At 44.6% G+C, this 23,223-nt stretch overlaps 1 protein-coding gene across 1 annotated transcript; it reads right to left on the minus strand.

Moving 5' to 3' along the window:
* Positions 1 to 2,504: 2,504 nt before the first annotated feature.
* On the minus strand, positions 2,505 to 21,460 carry LOC132842543 (zinc finger protein 239-like). Its single transcript, XM_060865270.1, has 5 exons — positions 21,325 to 21,460; positions 7,528 to 7,592; positions 6,665 to 6,791; positions 5,924 to 6,132; positions 2,505 to 4,422 (listed from the first exon to the last, which is right to left on the minus strand). Exons 2-5 carry the CDS (start codon positions 7,570 to 7,572, stop codon positions 3,787 to 3,789), a joined length of 1,017 nt encoding a protein of 338 aa, XP_060721253.1. The 5' UTR covers positions 7,573 to 7,592; positions 21,325 to 21,460; the 3' UTR covers positions 2,505 to 3,786.
* Between the last annotated feature and the right edge of the window lie 1,763 nt (positions 21,461 to 23,223).

Raw genomic sequence — 23,223 nt, forward strand, 5'->3', positions numbered from 1 at the left:
AGCTTAAATTAGCACTTTACTGTAAAAATGAAGTGTCTGTGCTCTTTTCTTATTATTCATTCATTCATTCATTCATTCATTCATTCATTCATTCATCTTCTACCACTTATCCGAACTTCTCGTGTCACAGGGAGCCTGTGCCTATCTCAGGCGTCATCGGACATCAAGGCAGGATACACCCTGGACGGAGTTCCAACCCATCACAGGGCACACACACACACACTCTCATTCACTCACACAATCACACACTACGGACAAATTTCCAGAGATGCCAATCAACCTACCATGCATGTCTTTGGACCGGGGAGGAAACCGGAGTACCCGGAGGAAACCCCCGAGGCACGGGGAGAACATGCAAACTCCACACACACAAGGCGGAGGAAATCGAACCCCCAAACCTGGAGGTGTGAGGGGAACGTGCTAACCACTAAGCCACCGTGCCCCCCACTTAAAATTTTTATGTTTCTTTGATGTTGAAGGCTCTTATTCTCCTCAGTAGGCCTTTTCTTTTTCCCAAGGAAACTTTCTAACGACGTCTGTTTCGTACTCATTTTTGCTAATTTGTGGGTTAAATTTGAGCAAACACAATATACACATACACCAAGCACTGTTAAACATGAGAAAGTACCGGTGAACAGAGAGAAGACCGATACACACCTTCTCTCCACCAAAGCTACAACGCCACTGCCACTTGCAGCCGCTCAGCTCCAGACGTCACCTAAAACCGCCCCGATATCACGATATTTTGCACATGCGCGGTATTGGTGCGGCTTTAGGTGACGTCTCTCAGCTCCCGGTTAACCTCTCGTCCATGGAAAGTCGCACAAACCCGAGAGAAATACACCACAGTAAATAAAATGGAATCCTTGGGCAGCCCGGTACCATTTGATGGGCCGGGGGTTGGGGACCACTGTCTTAAAGTACCTCCCCAACAAGGTTGTTAGGTAGATGAACTAGTGCAGAGGTATTCAACTAAAATTTAAAGAGGTCCAATAAGAGAAAATTTCTTGAAGCAAAGGTCCGGAAGATCATAATGTCTAACTAGTTAGTGTGATATATATTTAGCCTAGTATATATATATATATATATAAGTATAGCCTAGCTATATACAATGTATAAGTATGTAAGTCTAAGATAAGATAAGTAGCCTAGTAGTTGTATCAACATCTGCAAGCAATCAATACCTGACTGTCAAATCAAATAAATTCAGTACAATTCAAAAACCTTTTGACAATATTTATTGTCACGTAACATAGAACTGAACATATGTATGATTGTAGACATGTATAACGTTCTCTTATTAAATACATAAAAGTAGGGCTACATTTCAAAATAAGAGAATTGTGTATGTTTAAATAAAGTGCTTAACTTTCCCTTTTACTGTATATCTCAGTGAGAGAACTGAGCTCTAGCTTGACTTGGCAAGATTTTAAACCTGGGCTTGAATGGAGTCAGGGCCGCTCTCATACACATGTGGAGGTGCTCATTAGTGATCCTGGAACAGTATTTAGTTTTGATTATGTTCATTGTAGAGAAAGCTGCCTCGCAGCTGTATGTAGAGCCAAACATGGTCAGGATGTATAGGGCTACTTCACTCAGACCTGGGAAAGCTGTCTCAGGGACGCTGTCTTCAGATTTGAGTGGATATTTCTGTTCAAACCTTTATGTTTTGTCTCATAATGACGTTTCACATTGTCACTTTTAATATGAGACACTGGTGAAGTGGGAAGTGTAAACAGAAATCAGTCTCCATCTCACCCGTCTGTTTCTCTCCCTTTCTCCGTTTCACTCGTCTGTTTCTCTCCTTTTGTTTTCTACATGTATCGCTATCTGTCTTTCATGTGTAACTTTACTTTAATTCTCTCTCATCTGTCTTGCACTGTTGAGTCGCAGTGTTTACTTCAGGAATGCACAGACTTGATTGGTCTGTGCGTTTCCACTACGACTACCGTAAAGAATGCAAAAAATAATTGCTAGCTTATTTCACTTATTTTTCACGGTAATAGGATATATTTTTCTTTAAATTTGCAATGATTCTGTAATATTTCAGCCCCAGGAACAATGTTGAATAAGGATTTGGTTCATATTAATTTCATATTAAATTTGCGTATTTGTGTAAAATAAATTGCTTATTTGTGTAGTTTATCCTTACACTCATTAATATTTTACTGTGTATGTAAAGAAAGTTAGAAAATTAAGTTTTTGTTTGTTGGGGTGAGTGTGTGTGTGTGTGTGAGTGAGAGAGAGAGAGACAGTGAGAGAGACAGTGAGAGAGAGAGAGAGAGAGACAGTGAGAGAGACAGTGAGAGAGAGAGAGAGAGAGAGAGAGAGAGAGAGAGAGAGAGAGAGACAGACAGAGACAGTGAGAGAGAGAGAGAGAGACACAGTGAGACAGTGAGAGAGACAGTGAGAGAGACAGTGAGAGAGACAGACACAGAGAGACAGTGAGAGAGAGACAGACACAGAGAGACAAAGAGTTCCATTTATTTCCTAAGAGTGTGTGCTTGTCACATAAGACTTTTTTAAAAACATCTAGAACTTTCTTCAACATTTAACACACACCTGTATAAATAAATGAGATTTTTTTATGACCCAAACCTATACAAACAAAGAGAACACTGACCCTTTAACTAGGTGCGTGTGTATGTGTGTGTGTGGGAAGTAATAGTCTTATTACCATGTATTACCTGAGAGTGTGTGTGTGTGTGTGTGTGTGTGTGTATTACCTGAGAGAGTGTGTGTGTGTGTGTATTACCTGAGAGTGTGTGCGTGTGTATTACCTGAGTGTGTGTATTACCTGAGAGTGTGTGTGTATTACCTGAGAGTGCATGTGTATTACATGAGAGTGCGTGTGTATTACATGAGAGTGCGTGTGTATTACCTGAGTGCGCGTGTGTATTACCTGAGAGTGCGTGTGTATTACCTGAGAGTGTGTGTATTACATGAGAGTGCGTGTGTATTACCTGAGAGTGCGTGTGCATTACCTGAGAGTGCGTGTGTATTACCTGAGAGTGTGTGTATTACATGAGAGTGCGTGTGTATTACCTGAGAGTGCGTGTGCATTACCTGAGTGCGCGTGTGTATTACCTGAGAGTGCGTGTGTATTACCTGAGAGTGTGTGTATTACATGAGAGTGCGTGTGCATTACCTGAGAGTGCGTGTGTATTACCTGAGTGTGTGTATTACATGAGAGTGCGTGTGTATTACCTGAGAGTGTGTGTGTATTACCTGAGAGTGTGTGTATTACATGAGAGTGCGTGTGTATTACCTGAGAGTGTGTGTATTACATGAGAGTGCGTGTGTATTACCTGAGAGTGTGTGTATTACATGAGAGTGCGTGTGTATTACCTGAGAGTGTGTGTATTACATGAGAGTGCGTGTGTATTACCTGAGAGTGTGTGTATTACATGAGAGTGCGTATTACCTGAGAGTGTGTGTATTACATGAGAGTGCGTGTGTATTACCTGAGAGTGTGTGTATTACATGAGAGTGCGTGTGTATTACCTGAGAGTGTGTGTATTACATGAGAGTGCGTGTGTATTACCTGAGAGTGTGTGTGTCACATAAGACCTTTAAACAGCTACATTATCCCTGAACAACTTTTACACCGGTGTAAACAAACAACAAATTTTTATGACAACACAAATATAGAGCATATTTCTGCTTGGCCCAGTCCATGTGGACCATAATTATATTGTGTCCTTTATTTCTTCAGTAACAGGTCAGTGTCACAGTGGATCCGGAGGAAATCATGCTACAGAAGCTGATGACTTGCGGTTGTCTTTATTAGCTCTTTTGTCCACTCTCCCCTGTGTGAATGCGCTGGTGTGTTTTTAGAGCACTTGACTGGGTAAAACACTTCCCACACTGTGAACAGTAATATGGCTTTTGTCCTGTGTGAACGATCTTGTGTCTTTGTAAATTACCCAAACTGGCAAAGCCCTTTCCACACTCCGAGCACTGATACGGCTTCTCTCCAGTGTGAACACGTGTATGTACAAGGAAACTAGTGTTATAAGCAAAGCTCTTCCCACATTCTGAGCAGTGATATGGCTTCACTCCTGTGTGAAGGTTCTGGTGTTGTTTGAGAAACATTGAGGACGCAAAACCTTTCCCACACTCCGAGCAGTGATATGGCTTCTCTCCTGTGTGAATTTGCTGGTGACTTTTGAGAGCCGTCGGACGCCTAAAATCCATCCCACACTGTGAGCAGTGATAAGGCTTCTCTCCTGTGTGAATGAGCTGGTGACGTTTGAGACTATTTGACTGCGAAAAGTTCATCCCACACTGAGAGCAGTGATATGGCTTCTCTCCTGTGTGAATGAGCTGGTGGTGTTTTAAAGCAGTCTTTTGCTTAAAACTCCTTCCACACTGCGAGCAGTGAAACAGCTTTTTCGGCTGCTTGTGTACTTTGACTTGACTCTATGGGGTAAAAGAACAATAGTTTAAAATGTGAAGCTTACACCTTAATTTGTGAAGGTGAAACTGGTCTTTAAGAAAGAAGTAAATCTACACAGAAATGTAATATTTCACACTGCACATTATACCGTATTATACTGCTGCTTAAAAAATACCTCAATTCTTTCAGTTTCTTTGCGGATATCTGAATGGTACGGATGATATGGTTAGAGACCGTGTGGACCAAAAATGAATGAAAGTACCCGACCCGTTGGCAACCCGACTGGACCCGAATGTTGCATAACTCTACACTCAACGAATCAACGAAAATTTCAACGAAAATTAGCTTACCGCCAGCCACACGTTGCAAACTGTCTTGGCAAACAGAGGAGAGGTTGGAAAAGGACTCGAGTCGATGCACACACGCGAGATACAGTAGTTCGGGTCTTCTCGGGTCCGTTCGGTAAAAACACGTTCATTTTAAATTACCCGAGACCTGATGCTGCTATTATTATACCTGACCCGTGTCCTACACTTTTAGACCCGAACCCGCTCGGGTCTCAGGTCGGACCTTGGGTTTTCGGATCTAAAGCCACGTTCACACTGCAAGTTTTAATGGCAATTCGGATATTTTGCTCAGATCTGAATTTTGTTTGGCTGTTCACATTACCTTTTAAAATGTGGACTATATCAGATACCAGTGTGAACTGTTTGCTGTTTCAAACTGACCCGCATGTGCAAACGAACAATAACAATGATGTCACACGCAGCACGCCGTTGCGCTAAAGTTGGCGAGGTTATGGAGGAAATAAGGATGTTCGCTTTTCTTTCTAAATGTTTGTGCAATGGCAGCACAGAGACTTTTGAAAAATAACACAGTGTTTTGAAAAATTTTGGATGTCGAGGGCAACTTTTGATTATTTGATCCATTTTGTGGGCGTAGTAACATTTGTGTGCGTACTCGCCAGCGCATAATTGTGACGAATGTCGATGTAGATTGACGTAAAAGTCGCATCAAATCCTCCTTGGCTGTTCACTGAAAAAATCAGATTTGGGTCTAATTCAGGACCACATATGGAAGTGGTCTGAATCTGATTTGAAAAAAATCAGATCTGAGCTAGATTTGAGTGTTCACACTACACCTGAAGAAGTCTGACCTGGTCACTTGACCCCAGAAAAATCAGATTTGGGCCACTTTTACCTGCAGTGTGAACGGGGCTTAAGTGGATCCGTGAAGACCTCTACTTTGGATGGGTTAAATGCAGAGAACAAATTATAAATATGGGTCACCGTACTTAGCCGTATGTCATGTCACTATTTCAGCATTGTCCATTTAAGCCCAACATTTTCTCAAATAACAGTAGAGAATTATGCAAACAACCCTGGCAGGAAAAATTAATTAGGCAACAATTCCCACTGTAAATGACTGATCATAAATAACACAAACTGGACCCTAATGATCACCATTTATGGTTAGATCAATAAATGCAAAATTATTAAAAAAATTCAAAACAAACAAACCAACCACCCAACAGAAGGGACTCGTCATAGTTTTCGTCATAGTTGTGTGTTTCACTTCCTCAAAGTGTCCATCAGCTGGAACGGTCTGTCCCTCATTAAATACTTCCAGGCCTGCATCAGGAATACCAGGATTGGGAACATCTAGCCCTGGGTGACAGAACTGTGTTTTGCGTCTGTTGATGAAGAAGGAACTGCAATAGTCCACAAGACTGTCTGAAAGAAGAGGACATAACTTGGAGAAAACTAACAAATGCTAATACATAACGTACAGGTAGCAAATGGCCTACTTTGGTATGCATTTTGTTTTGGCTATTTTTATACGGTCTTCAGCTATTTAAAGGTAATTTTTAACATTGGTTTATCATTCACAATAATAGCTTTCCTTTCTATGATGTGTGAAACATTGACAGGTCTCTGCTCAAAAAAAAAAAAGAAAAGTGACAAAAGCAACCAAACACAGAAGCGGGTCCTAAATGCCCTAATAAACAAACATACAACAGGTATAAACTGATAGATTTTATGGCTTCACTTGTTGAACAAAATCTACAGTAAAATGTAAATGCTGATTTATGTCAGTAAATGATATTAAATTACAGCAGTCAGGACTCAGTATGAGGAAGTTGGCTATGAGATGATAGATTACAGTATGAACTGCTACTGATGTTTGATTGGAGTAATATCTGACTTAATCTGTTTAACAACAAAATCACACATTATATCTCCTACAAAACTGATATTGACTTACTTAGGGAGTGGTTTTTAGGTTCTACTTTTAGAGTCTTCTCCAGCATTCCTCCAATTTGTTGATCCACAAAGATGGACGTGCCTTCACATAAAGTGTTAGAAGTGCTCGCCTGCACGTGTCCCAAATGCTAATGACCAGGACAGAAGGTGAATTTATTCTCATTTAGTAAGGGACAAAAGGGTATTGTAAGGTCACGTATTCGTAAGTTCAGAAATTTTAGTTTCTTAGTCTGTTATCAGTTGTAAGCTTGTTTACTCCTAAGGGGCTTTTTACACCTGGTCACTTCATGCGTTTTCTGTGATCTGATAGCTATCCGATGGTAAAAAAGACCAGGTCTAAATGCCTTATACTCCTCCCAAACGGAAGTACATCACTTGCAGGTGATCTTTCACCCAGGAGTCTCGTTGGGTCTTAAAACGCGCTGCTGCCTCCAGCAAAACGCAGCAAACAGTAAACGCTGTTTTTTGTAGTATAACCGTCGTAACGAGTTTTTTCGTCTTCTTTTTGATTGCGTTCTGAAAACCGCACACACCAAAGTGTGTTCCGTTTCAATTACCCCGGAAATGAGGTAAAATATATTAGCATTTTGGGCGGGAGTAGAAAGATCGGATCGATATCCGATTCGCCGAGACGCGTTTATGTGGTTTAATGTAAATGGAACAGTTTTAACAAATCAGATAGCTATCGGATCAGAGACAACACATGAAGTGACCAGGTGTAAAAAGGCCCTAAGTAACTACTACCAAGGTGTAAGGAATGTGCATATTTCTTAGCTATTCTTCTCTAATATTTAAAATGCTAAATGTGCAGCACATACAATTTCTAATCATTATTTAAAATTTTTTTCCCCCACCAAGGTTTACCTGTGAGCAAGCAGCTGGAGGAATCTGTGAAGATTCAGTTTTCATTGTAAGAAGTCAAGTTTGTTCTAAAAAAGAAAAAAATAATTCATGACCACGTAACCCATCTATGGGAAAATACACTGCTGCTAGGTTCGTTGGCGTTCAAGTAAGACAAAGCAACACAACAAACAGATTCATCAAGCCAGGTGAAACCAATCCTGGATATGTGCGCGCTCACATCTTACTCAAACAGACCCGCCACCGATCACAGATTCACCATGGTAACTAGAGCGGCGTACTTTTCCCCGTCGGAAGCACAAATCCTCATGGAGGCATACGAGAAGGAAAAAGACATAATTAAGAAGAAAGGCAACACCACCATAGTGATAAAGCAAAGAGAAAAAGCGTGGCAAAGTATTGCAGACCGCCTGAAAGCGTAAGTAGTGCACAATTACACACTCACTGCGCCACTGAAACATCACAATTACAATCCAAATAGTTAATTCACATCTCCAAAAACGCAGTTATACTCTGATTATGAATCAGTTGAATTTTGAATTCAATTGAAATGGACTGCAGATATGAGTGAAATTGTATACAGTAACTCCATCACACTGTATAAGGCTTTGATAAATTATCAAAGCCTTACATTATTACTACGCTCACTAGTACCGTTTAATCTTAAACCACCTTCACACTGCACACGACAAACGACCGCCAATACACCGGGAGTCATTCATTTCATATGGAGAGTCGCAAAGGCGCTGCGTGAGGTGCCAACCATCTGCGGATCCGTAATTTTCGGATCCGTTTTGAGCATAAGCGCTCAAAACGGATCCGTTAAAAAATTTGTGCGACTACACCGCACCTGATATGTGGACCGGATGTGATGTATTCCAATGTTGTCCAATCAGGTTCGTGTGAGCGAGGTGATAAGAATTATTAAAAAGTATTAATATAAACTTTAGTAATTTTTAAACTTTATCAAAAAAATATCAATAAAAACAACGGGTGTTCGGAGACCGCGAGAATCTCCCATTCTCCCATTCTAGACGCTTCTCTCCCATGTTGACGTCTGCACGATCATATTGCACATTATGTGCGACTGTCACTAGGGGGCGAAATCCGACAGTCGTGTCCGTTTGTCGTGTGCAGTGAGAAGGCGGCTTACGTCTTTGTACTCTGCTTCTTATGTTGTCCACCAATTTTTCTGTGTGTTCTCCTGCTTTTATTAATGTAAATGAAACATTTGTGAAAAGCGCTATAAAAATAAAATAAAATTGAATTGACTAAATAGATGAGCTAATAATAATAATCTATAATAATATAGCGCCTTTCAAAGGACCCAAGGTCGCTTGATCACTGACTCCATTGAATGTTCTTTTGTGTCTCTTTTCCTGTGTGTGTGTGTGTGTGTGTGTGTCTGTGGTGTGTGTGATGTAGATTAAACATGACCGGGCCAAAACGGTCCACTTTTTACATCATGGCTGTGTCAAGAATATCACTGTGTTTATGAGGTAGTAATGATGAGATTTTGTGTTGACAGGTGAACTCTCTGGTGTGTTGCTGGGAGACAGAGTGCATGGCTGCCAGCCTTTTCTCCTGACACCTTTCACAGACCCCCAGGAAGCACAGCAGGCCTACAACCATGCCCATGTCCGGACCAGGGCCAGAGTTGAAATGCCTCCTGAAGGCACGTTTTCACTGCCTTCACAAATTAAGGGTCAGCCCTGTGAGGGCATGTGACATTACTGTGGCTTGTGCTGTTCTCCACAATGTGGCCTGCCTGAGGAAGGAGAGCCATGGACTGGGACAATCCGGCAATCTTCCCTGATGACGACAGTGGTCGGCTGCTGAGCGACCGATAGGTGTTGAATTATTTTACTTAGTATGTGTGCTTTCAATTTTGGTTAAATATGTCCTTTTTATTTTTTAAATTGATTTGGCCTCTTATGAGGTTTGTGCTGTATACTGTGTGTATACTGTATACTGAGGGAGGCTACTGCATCCATTCATTTGTCTGTTCAGTTGATGTGTATGGATTTGTCCTACATTTATTTCAGTGTGCAGACATGCGGGGTGTGTTTTATATACAGACGTTTTGAATGCGTATTTATCCTTTTGTTGTATAATATGCTTTGACTCTGTGCTTTCCATCTAATAGAGTCACTGTGTGACTTCAGTTTCGAAAGGAGCTGATGGTTTACCTGCTTTGTTTTATCCTTATTCAATAAAGGAACATAATGTTACACTTTGTGTTTTTATATTTATATGGAATGTGTATTTTATACGACAGAGTATTAGGGCCACACTGAGGAAGAAGGCATAAATTTATGAGGGTGGCTTTCTGTGGAAAAGATGCATCTTCTTTTACAGATGTGCCAAAAGATTAATTATGTCCTTGTTTGTGAAACCATACTGAAGAACAATTCCACGAAATGCCCCACAGCTGTCATTTTAACAACTGTCCTCCTCTAAAACAACAGGTTACGATATTATGACTTAATTTTCTTTTTTTTCCTCTGTGGCCCTAATATTCTATCATATTAGCCTTATAGTCTATGGGAAACTGTAAATTATCTAATTTAAGTGACGTGACGTGACATACGGCTAAGTACGGTGACCCATACTCAGAATTTGTTCTCTGTAGTTAACCCATCCAAAGTGCAAACACACACACAGCAGTGAACACACACACACACAGCAGTGAACACACACACACACACATACAGCAGTGAACACACACACACACACACACACACACACACAGCAGTGAACACACACACACAGCAGTGAACACACACACACAGCAGTGAACACACACACACACAGCAGTGAACACACACACACACACACACACACAGCAGTGAACACACACACACAGCAGTGAACACACACACACACAGCAGTGAACACACACACACACACACAGCAGTGAACACACACACACACAGCAGTGAACACACACACACACAGCAGTGAACACACACACACACAGCAGTGAACACACACACACACAGCAGTGAACACACACACACACACACACACAGCAGTGAACACACACACACACACAGCAGTGAACACACACACACACACACACACACACAGCAGTGAACACACACACACACACACAGCAGTGAACACACACACACACACACACACACAGCAGTGAACACACACACACACACACACAGCAGTGAACACACACACACACACACACAGCAGTGAACACACACACACACACACACACAGCAGTGAACACACACACACACACACACACACACACAGCAGTGAACACACACACACACACACACACACACACAGCAGTGAACACACACACACACACACACACACACACACACAGCAGTGAACACACACACACACACACAGCAGTGAACACACACACACACACACACACACACACAGCAGTGAACACACACACACACACACACAGCAGTGAACACACACACACACACAGCAGTGAACACACACACACACACACAGCAGTGAACACACACACACACACACAGCAGTGAACACACACACACACACACAGCAGTGAACACACACACACACACACAGCAGTGAACACACACACACACACACAGCAGTGAACACACACACACACACAGCAGTGAACACACACACACACGCAGCAGTGAACACACACACACACGCAGCAGTGAACACACACACACACGCAGCAGTGAACACACACACACACGCAGCAGTGAACACACACACACACGCAGCAGTGAACACACACACACACGCAGCAGTGAACACACACACACACGCAGCAGTGAACACACACACACACACACACACACAGCAGTGAACACACACACACACACACAGCAGTGAACACACACACACACACACAGCAGTGAACACACACACACACACACAGCAGTGAACACACACACACACACACAGCAGTGAACACACACACACACACACAGCAGTGAACACACACACACACACACAGCAGTGAACACACACACACACACAGCAGTGAACACACACACACACACACAGCAGTGAACACACACACACACACACACAGCAGTGAACACACACACACACACACACAACAGTGAACACACACACACACACACACAACAGTGAACACACACACACACACACACAGCAGTGAACACACACACACACACACAGCAGTGAACACACACACACACACAGCAGTGAACACACACACACACACAGCAGTGAACACACACACACACACAGCAGTGAACACACACACACACACAGCAGTGAACACACACACACACACAGCAGTGAACACACACACACACACAGCAGTGAACACACACACACACACAGCAGTGAACACACACACACACACACACACACAGCAGTGAACACACACACACACACACACAGCAGTGAACACACACACACACACACACAGCAGTGAACACACACACACACACACACAGCAGTGAACACACACACACACACAGCAGTGAACACACACACACACACAGCAGTGAACACACACACACACACACAGCAGTGAACACACACACACACACACACAGCAGTGAACACACACACACACACACACAGCAGTGAACACACACACACACACAGCAGTGAACACACACACACACACACAGCAGTGAACACACACACACACACACAGCAGTGAACACACACACACACACACAGCAGTGAACACACACACACACACACAGCAGTGAACACACACACACACACACAGCAGTGAACACACACACACACACACAGCAGTGAACACACACACACACACACAGCAGTGAACACACACACACACACAGCAGTGAACACACACACACACACAGCAGTGAACACACACACACACACAGCAGTGAACACACACACACACAGCAGTGAACACACACACAGCAGTGAACACACACACACACACACACAGCAGTGAACACACACACACACACACACAGCAGTGAACACACACACACACACAGCAGTGAACACACACACACACACAGCAGTGAACACACACACACACACAGCAGTGAACACACACACACACACAGCAGTGAACACACACACACACAGCAGTGAACACACACACACACAGCAGTGAACACACACACACACAGCAGTGAACACACACACACAGCAGTGAACACACACACACAGCAGTGAACACACACACACAGCAGTGAACACACACACACAGCAGTGAACACACACACACACACACACACACACACAGCAGTGAACACACACACACACACAGCAGTGAACACACACACACACACACACAGCAGTGAACACACACACACACACACACAGCAGTGAACACACACACAGCAGTGAACACACACACAGCAGTGAACACACACACACACACACAGCAGTGAACACACACACACACACACAGCAGTGAACACACACACACACACACACACACACAGCAGTGAACACACACACACAGCAGTGAACACACACACACACACACAGCAGTGAACACACACACACACACACAGCAGTGAACACACACACACACACACACACAGCAGTGAACACACACACACACAGCAGTGAACACACACACACACACACACACACAGCAGTGAACACACACACACACACACACACACACAGCAGTGAACACACACACACACACACACACACAGCAGTGAACACACACACACACACACACACACAGCAGTGAACACACACACACACACACACACACACACACACACACAGCAGTGAACACACACACACACACACACAGCAGTGAACACACACACACACACACACACACAGCAGTGAACACACACACACACACACACACACACACAGCAGTGAACACACACACACACACACACACACACACAGCAGTGAACACACACACACACACACACACACACACACAGCAGTGAACACACACACACACACACACACACAGCAGTGAACACACACACAGCAGTGAACACACACACAGCAGTGAACACACACACACACACACACACACAGCAGTGAACACACACACACACACACACAGCAGTGAACACACACACACACACACACAGCAGTGAACACACACACACACACACACACACACACACACACACAGCAGTGAACACACACACACACACACACAGCAGTGAACACACACACACACACACACACAGCAGTGAACACACACACACACACAGCAGTGAACACACACACACACACACAGCAGTGAACACACACACACACACAGCAGTGAACACACACACACACACAGCAGTGAACACACACACACACACAGCAGTGAACACACACACACACACAGCAGTGAACACACACACACACACAGCAGTGAACACACACACACACACAGCAGTGAACACACACACACACACAGCAGTGAACACACACACACAGCAGTGAACACACACACACACACACACAGCAGTGAACACACACACACACACAGCAGTGAACACACACACACACACACAGCAGTGAACACACACACACACACAGCAGTGAACACACACACACACACAGCAGTGAACACACACACACACACAGCAGTGAACACACACACACACACAGCAGTGAACACACACACACACACACACAGCAGTGAACACACACACACACACAGCAGTGAACACACACACACACACAGCAGTGAACACACACACACACAGCAGTGAACACACACACACACACACACAGCAGTGAACACACACACACACACAGCAGTGAACACACACACACACACACAGCAGTGAACACACACACACACACACACAGCAGTGAACACACACACACACAGCAGTGAACACACACACACACACACACACAGCAGTGAACACACACACACACACACACACAGCAGTGAACACACACACACACACACACACACACACACAGCAGTGAACACACACACACACACACACACAGCAGTGAACACACACACACACACACACACAGCAGTGAACACACACACACACACACACACACAGCAGTGAACACACACACACACACAGCAGTGAACACACACACACACACACAGCAGTGAACACACACACACACACAGCAGTGAACACACACACACACACAGCAGTGAACACACACACACACACAGCAGTGAACACACACACACACACAGCAGTGAACACACACACACACACACACAGCAGTGAACACACACACACACACAGCAGTGAACACACACACACACACAGCAGTGAACACACACACACACACAGCAGTGAACACACACACACACAGCAGTGAACACACACACACACACACACACAGCAGTGAACACACACACACACACAGCAGTGAACACACACACACACACACAGCAGTGAACACACACACACACACACACAGCAGTGAACACACACACACACAGCAGTGAACACACACACACACACACACACAGCAGTGAACACACACACACACACACACACAGCAGTGAACACACACACACACACACACACACACAGCAGTGAACACACACACACACACACACACAGCAGTGAACACACACACACACACACACACAGCAGTGAACACACACACACACACACACACACAGCAGTGAACACACACACACACACAGCAGTGAACACACACACACACACACAGCAGTGAACACACACACACACACAGCAGTGAACACACACACAGCAGTGAACACACACACACACACAGCAGTGAACACACACACACACACAGCAGTGAACACACACACACACACACAGCAGTGAACACACACACACACACAGCAGTGAACACACACACACACACAGCAGTGAACACACACACACACACACAGCAGTGAACACACACACACACACACAGCAGTGAACACACACACACACACACACACACACACACAGCAGTGAACACACACACACACACACACACAGCAGTGAACACACACACACACACACAGCAGTGAACACACACACACACACACAGCAGTGAACACACACACACACACACAGCAGTGAACACACACACACACACAGCAGTGAACACACACACACACACACACACACACACACACACACACACAGCAGTGAACACACACACACACACACAGCAGTGAACACACACACACAGCAGTGAACACACACACACACACACAGCAGTGAACACACACACACACACAGCAGTGAACACACACACACACACACAGCAGTGAACACACACACACACACAGCAGTGAACACACACACACACACACACACACACACACAGCAGTGAACACACACACACACACACACAGCAGTGAACACACACACACACACACACACACACAGCAGTGAACACACACACACACACACAGCAGTGAACACACACACACACACACACACACACACAGCAGTGAACACACACACACACACACACACACAGCAGTGAACACACACACACAGCAGTGAACACACACACACACACAGCAGTGAACACACACACACACACAGCAGTGAACACACACACACACACACAGCAGTGAACACACACACAGCAGTGAACACACACACAGCAGTGAACACACACACACACACAGCAGTGAACACACACACACACACAGCAGTGAACACACACACACACAGCAGTGAACACACACACACACACAGCAGTGAACACACACACACACACACAGCAGTGAACACACACACACACACACAGCAGTGAACACACACACACACACAGCAGTGAACACACACACACACACAGCAGTGAACACACACACACACACACACACACACAGCAGTGAACACACACACACACACAGCAGTGAACACACACACACACACAGCAGTGAACACACACACACACACAGCAGTGAACACACACACACACACAGCAGTGAACACACACACACACACAGCAGTGAACACACACACACACACAGCAGTGAACACACACACACACACACACACACACACACACACACAGCAGTGAACACACACACACACACACACAGCAGTGAACACACACACACACACACACAGCAGTGAACACACACACACACACACACACACACACACAGCAGTGAACACACACACACACACAGCAGTGAACACACACACACACACAGCAGTGAACACACACACACACACACACACACACACACACACAGCAGTGAACACACACACACACACAGCAGTGAACACACACACACACAGCAGTGAACACACACACACACAGCAGTGAACACACACACACACACACAGCAGTGAACACACACACACACACACACAGCAGTGAACACACACACACACACACACACACACACACAGCAGTGAACACACACACACACACACACAGCAGTGAACACACACACACACACACACAGCAGTGAACACACACACACACACAGCAGTGAACACACACACACACACACACACACAGCAGTGAACACACACACACACACACACACACAGCAGTGAACACACACACACACACAGCAGTGAACACACACACACACACAGCAGTGAACACACACACAGCAGTGAACACACACACACACACAGCAGTGAACACACACACACACACAGCAGTGAACACACACACACACACACACAGCAGTGAACACACACACACACAGCAGTGAACACACACACACACACAGCAGTGAACACACACACACACACACAGCAGTGAACACACACACACACACACAGCAGTGAACACACACACACACACACAGCAGTGAACACACACACACACACACAGCAGTGAACACACACACACACACACAGCAGTGAACACACACACACACACACACACACACACACACACACACACACAGCAGTGAACACACACACACACACACACACAGCAGTGAACACACACACACACACACAGCAGTGAACACACACACACACACACAGCAGTGAACACACACACACACAGCAGTGAACACACACACACACACACACACACACACACACAGCAGTGAACACACACACACACACACACACAGCAGTGAACACACACACACAGCAGTGAACACACACACAGCAGTGAACACACACACACACACAGCAGTGAACACACACACACACACAGCAGTGAACACACACACACACACACACAGCAGTGAACACACACACACACAGCAGTGAACACACACACACACACAGCAGTGAACACACACACACACACACAGCAGTGAACACACACACACACACACAGCAGTGAACACACACACACACACACAGCAGTGAACACACACACACACACACAGCAGTGAACACACACACACACACACAGCAGTGAACACACACACACACACACACACACACACACACACACACACACACAGCAGTGAACACACACACACACACACACACAGCAGTGAACACACACACACACACACAGCAGTGAACACACACACACACACACAGCAGTGAACACACACACACACACACACACACACACACAGCAGTGAACACACACACACACACACACACAGCAGTGAACACACACACACAGCAGTGAACACACACACACACACACAGCAGTGAACACACACACACACACACAGCAGTGAACACACACACACAGCAGTGAACACACACACACACACAGCAGTGAACACACACACACACAGCAGTGAACACACACACACACAGCAGTGAACACACACACACACACAGCAGTGAACACACACACACACACACAGCAGTGAACACACACACACACACAGCAGTGAACACACACACACACACAGCAGTGAACACACACACACAGCAGTGAACACACACACACACACAGCAGTGAACACACACACACACACACAGCAGTGAACACACACACACACACACACAGCAGTGAACACACACACACACACACAGCAGTGAACACACACACACACACAGCAGTGAACACACACACACACACAGCAGTGAACACACACACACACACACAGCAGTGAACACACACACACACACAGCAGTGAACACACACACACACACACAGCAGTGAACACACACACACACACACACAGCAGTGAACACACACACACACACAGCAGTGAACACACACACACACACAGCAGTGAACACACACACACACACACAGCAGTGAACACACACACACACACACAGCAGTGAACACACACACACACACACACACACACACACACACAGCAGTGAACACACACACACACACACACAGCAGTGAACACACACACACACACACACACACACAGCAGTGAACACACACACACACACACAGCAGTGAACACACACACACACACACACACACACACACACACACAGCAGTGAACACACACACACACACACACACACAGCAGTGAACACACACACACAGCAGTGAACACACACACACACACAGCAGTGAACACACACACACACACAGCAGTGAACACACACACACACACAGCAGTGAACACACACACACACACACAGCAGTGAACACACACACAGCAGTGAACACACACACAGCAGTGAACACACACACACACACAGCAGTGAACACACACACACACACAGCAGTGAACACACACACACACAGCAGTGAACACACACACACACACAGCAGTGAACACACACACACACACACAGCAGTGAACACACACACACACACAGCAGTGAACACACACACACACACAGCAGTGAACACACACACACACACACACACACACACAGCAGTGAACACACACACACACACAGCAGTGAACACACACACACACACAGCAGTGAACACACACACACACACAGCAGTGAACACACACACACAGCAGTGAACACACACACACACACACACACACACACACACAGCAGTGAACACACACACACACACACACAGCAGTGAACACACACACACACACACACAGCAGTGAACACACACACACACACAGCAGTGAACACACACACACACACACACACACACACACACACACACACAGCAGTGAACACACACACACACACAGCAGTGAACACACACACACACACACACACACACAGCAGTGAACACACACACACACACAGCAGTGAACACACACACACACAGCAGTGAACACACACACACACAGCAGTGAACACACACACACACACACAGCAGTGAACACACACACACACACACACAGCAGTGAACACACACACACACACACACACACACACACAGCAGTGAACACACACACACACACACACAGCAGTGAACACACACACACACACACAGCAGTGAACACACACACACACACAGCAGTGAACACACACACACACACACACACACACACACACACACACAGCAGTGAACACACACACACACACAGCAGTGAACACACACACACACACAGCAGTGAACACACACACACACACAGCAGTGAACACACACACACACACACACACACACACACACAGCAGTGAACACACACACACACACACACAGCAGTGAACACACACACACACAGCAGTGAACACACACACACACACACAGCAGTGAACACACACACACACACACACACAGCAGTGAACACACACACACACACACACACACACACAGCAGTGAACACACACACACACACACACACACACACAGCAGTGAACACACACACACACACACACACACACACAGCAGTGAACACACACACACACACACACACACAGCAGTGAACACACACACACACACACACACACACACACACACACACACACACACACACACACAGCAGTGAACACACCCGGAGCAGTGGGCAGCCATTTATGCTGCAGCACCCGGGGAGCAGTTGGGGGGGATTCGGTGCCTTGCTCAAGGGCACCTCAGTCGTGGCCGGCCCGAGACTCGAACCCACAACCTTCGGGTTACAAGTCAGACTCTCTAACCATTAGGCCATGACTGCCTAGATGATAGCAACATCATCTAAAAATCATCATTTATCCAAAATGATTGAACTTAATGATCACAAACATTTAAATAATGACAGTGGGTCTAGATACATGTGATAATGTATAGTGGGCAGTGGAATAACTATTGGTTTCCGTTTGTGGTGACTGCTGACTGACATGAGGGATGAGATTAAATAGATCCTAGAACTTAGCCTGGTCTGGAGCAGGCTAGCTCCACAGAATAAATCTCTGTGGTAATTTATACCATAACATCCTACTGCCCCCTAATCCAGCTTTAGTGCAACCGGATCACAGATAAATTGAGCCAGGATCGCCAAGATAACCCAGCTTAATCCCTTATCCTAGTTTTGTGCAATAGGCCCCTGACCTGCATTTACAAAACAGGTATTTGTAGAAAACAGCTGTAGAGCATTCATTTAAACACCATTCACATTACTATTAGGCCTAATCACATTTTAATCTATTCAAATAAATGGAGAAATACTGTATGTATGACCATTAATGACTTACATATATGCTGAGCTTCATAATTTTGAATGTGTTGTTTTTTGTAAAAAAAAAAAAACAAGTTAATTTAACCATAAAGATTATACTGTAGTTTTTACAGTGAAATGAAAATATGAAATGCAAAAAAACATCAAAAGCATCCACATACATAAGAAACTAAGGAATAATATATAAATATTCCTAACATTGGCTCATTCGGCCCATACCATGTGCTTTCAAGTTTAATGTTGAATATTTCCTCCTTTGATAACTAAAACCCACAGGAGACTATTTATATAATCAAAAGAAAAATATAATTTGAGAGTTGAACTAAATAAGAAGTAATTAAAATTAATTATCTTTAATTTGTAATGTGAATCCACAGTTATGATGCACAGTCTATAACAAGTCTTTTAAACAATATTATTAAAGCATAATCAAACTCAAAATATGAACTCACCAAGATAAACATGAAACTTGGTTCATAAAGAACGATTGGTTCAACAAAATCTCAAAAAATCAATAGAATCCAGCTTCGTCTCTCTCAAACCTGCCGCTGCAATGAAACACGTGCTCCATCTGTGCAGTATCACCCTACCCGCTGGTCACAAAACTCATCTAACCAATCGGCAACGCCAGAAGGCGGGACAAAGTGTTAGATTACAATATGATTGGTTTAAAATGAAAATAACACTGGACAAGGTATCACAGTGAAATATTACTGGTCTTAGAGTTAAAACAATAAATGATAACAAATAAGAATGATATTTTCCTCTATTTAAGAATTAAACTAACATTTTGTAACTGGGTTACAACCACCAAACTCCAGTAAAAACAGTAAATTTAACACTCACAGGCAAATCATTAAGACTTGAGTTACAAGGCAATGTACTTACCACCACATAAACATTCATTCATTCATTCATTCATTCATTCATCTTCTACCGCTTATCTGAACTACCTCAGGTCACTGGGAGCCTGTGCCTATCTCAGGTGTCATCGGGCATCAAGGCAGGATACACCCTGGACGGAGTGCCAACCCATCGCAGGGCACACACACACACACTCTCGTTCACTCACACACTACGGACAATTTTCCAGAGATACCAATCAACCTACCATGCATGTCTTTGGACCGGGGGAGGAAACCGGAGTACCCGGAGGAAACCCCCGAGGCACAGGGAGAACATGCAAACTCCACACACACAAGGCGGAGGCGGGAATCAAACCCCCAACCCTGGAGGTGTGAGGCGAACGTGCTAACCACTAAGCCACCGTGCCCCCCACCACATAAACAAATGAGCACAAAATGCACGAACCTATTATTCAAGAAGCTTCAATAAAATGAATATACAAGCCACAAAGATTTAGTTTAGAAAGGCACAAAGTCTTCTAACAGTTATTTACATTTCTGCACTTACATTTGCATAAAAATCCTAAAACAACATACAAAAGCCATTTTTACAAGTTATTTAACTGTACTATATATGTAACACATCCCATAGGACTTTACATCTTATATACAATGGACAAGAACAAACCCTAACTTAGCCCTTAAGCTACAAAGGAAGTAGAGATCTTTCAGCTGCTCCGTGAGGAATTCAGTTTATTAGCTATGCAGAAAACAGAGCTCTCCTCACAGTAATGGGGTGGTGTGGATTATTCAGTGAGTGAACAAGCAACTATTAAACCACAATCTGTCAGAGCACAAACATGTACGATGATCTCAGTCATCACCTGAAAGAACTAATAAACAAAAAGAAACATGCTTTGCAGAAAGAGTTTACGGTGAGACTGAGAGACAACAAAGATCTGTTGTCCTGGCGGCAGACTAAAAGGTGTTAACAAGCTGAACGTCAATAAAATTTCCATAGGTTCAGCACAGCCTTTATCAGGGGAGTGTGGGAAAATAATTTTAAGTCATTGTTTTATTCATTCATTTGTCCCATTGTTTAAGGTGGCAATGGGGTTCAAGGTCTGAGTCAAGAAGGAATGCAAGCATTAGAGGTGAACTCGTTTCTATGAAGGGGTCTGAGAAAGACTGTTATGTTAATGGGATTAAGGGTGGGTGAAAGTCCAGGATCTGGTGTGGGGCTGTTACATCCTTTCATGCTTTGATTGTCACCTGAGTGTTTTGTCTCTATCTGATGGGACTGCCCCTAAAATGTGTATATTTACAATGTATTACAACTTTAAGTCAGAATTGCCAGTACGCTCTGACTTGCAGACTCGTTTCATCGTGTATCTACAATAAAGACTACTGCACAAGGATATCCAAGTCTCCTGGTCTTCTCTGAAAAAAGTTTACAACAGGAGTCACACCATTACCTTCCTCAAAGTACTGACTTTGATTGTCCTT

Source organism: Tachysurus vachellii, chromosome 3 (genome assembly GCF_030014155.1).
Source record: "Tachysurus vachellii isolate PV-2020 chromosome 3, HZAU_Pvac_v1, whole genome shotgun sequence".
Lineage (NCBI taxonomy): Eukaryota > Metazoa > Chordata > Actinopteri > Siluriformes > Bagridae > Tachysurus > Tachysurus vachellii.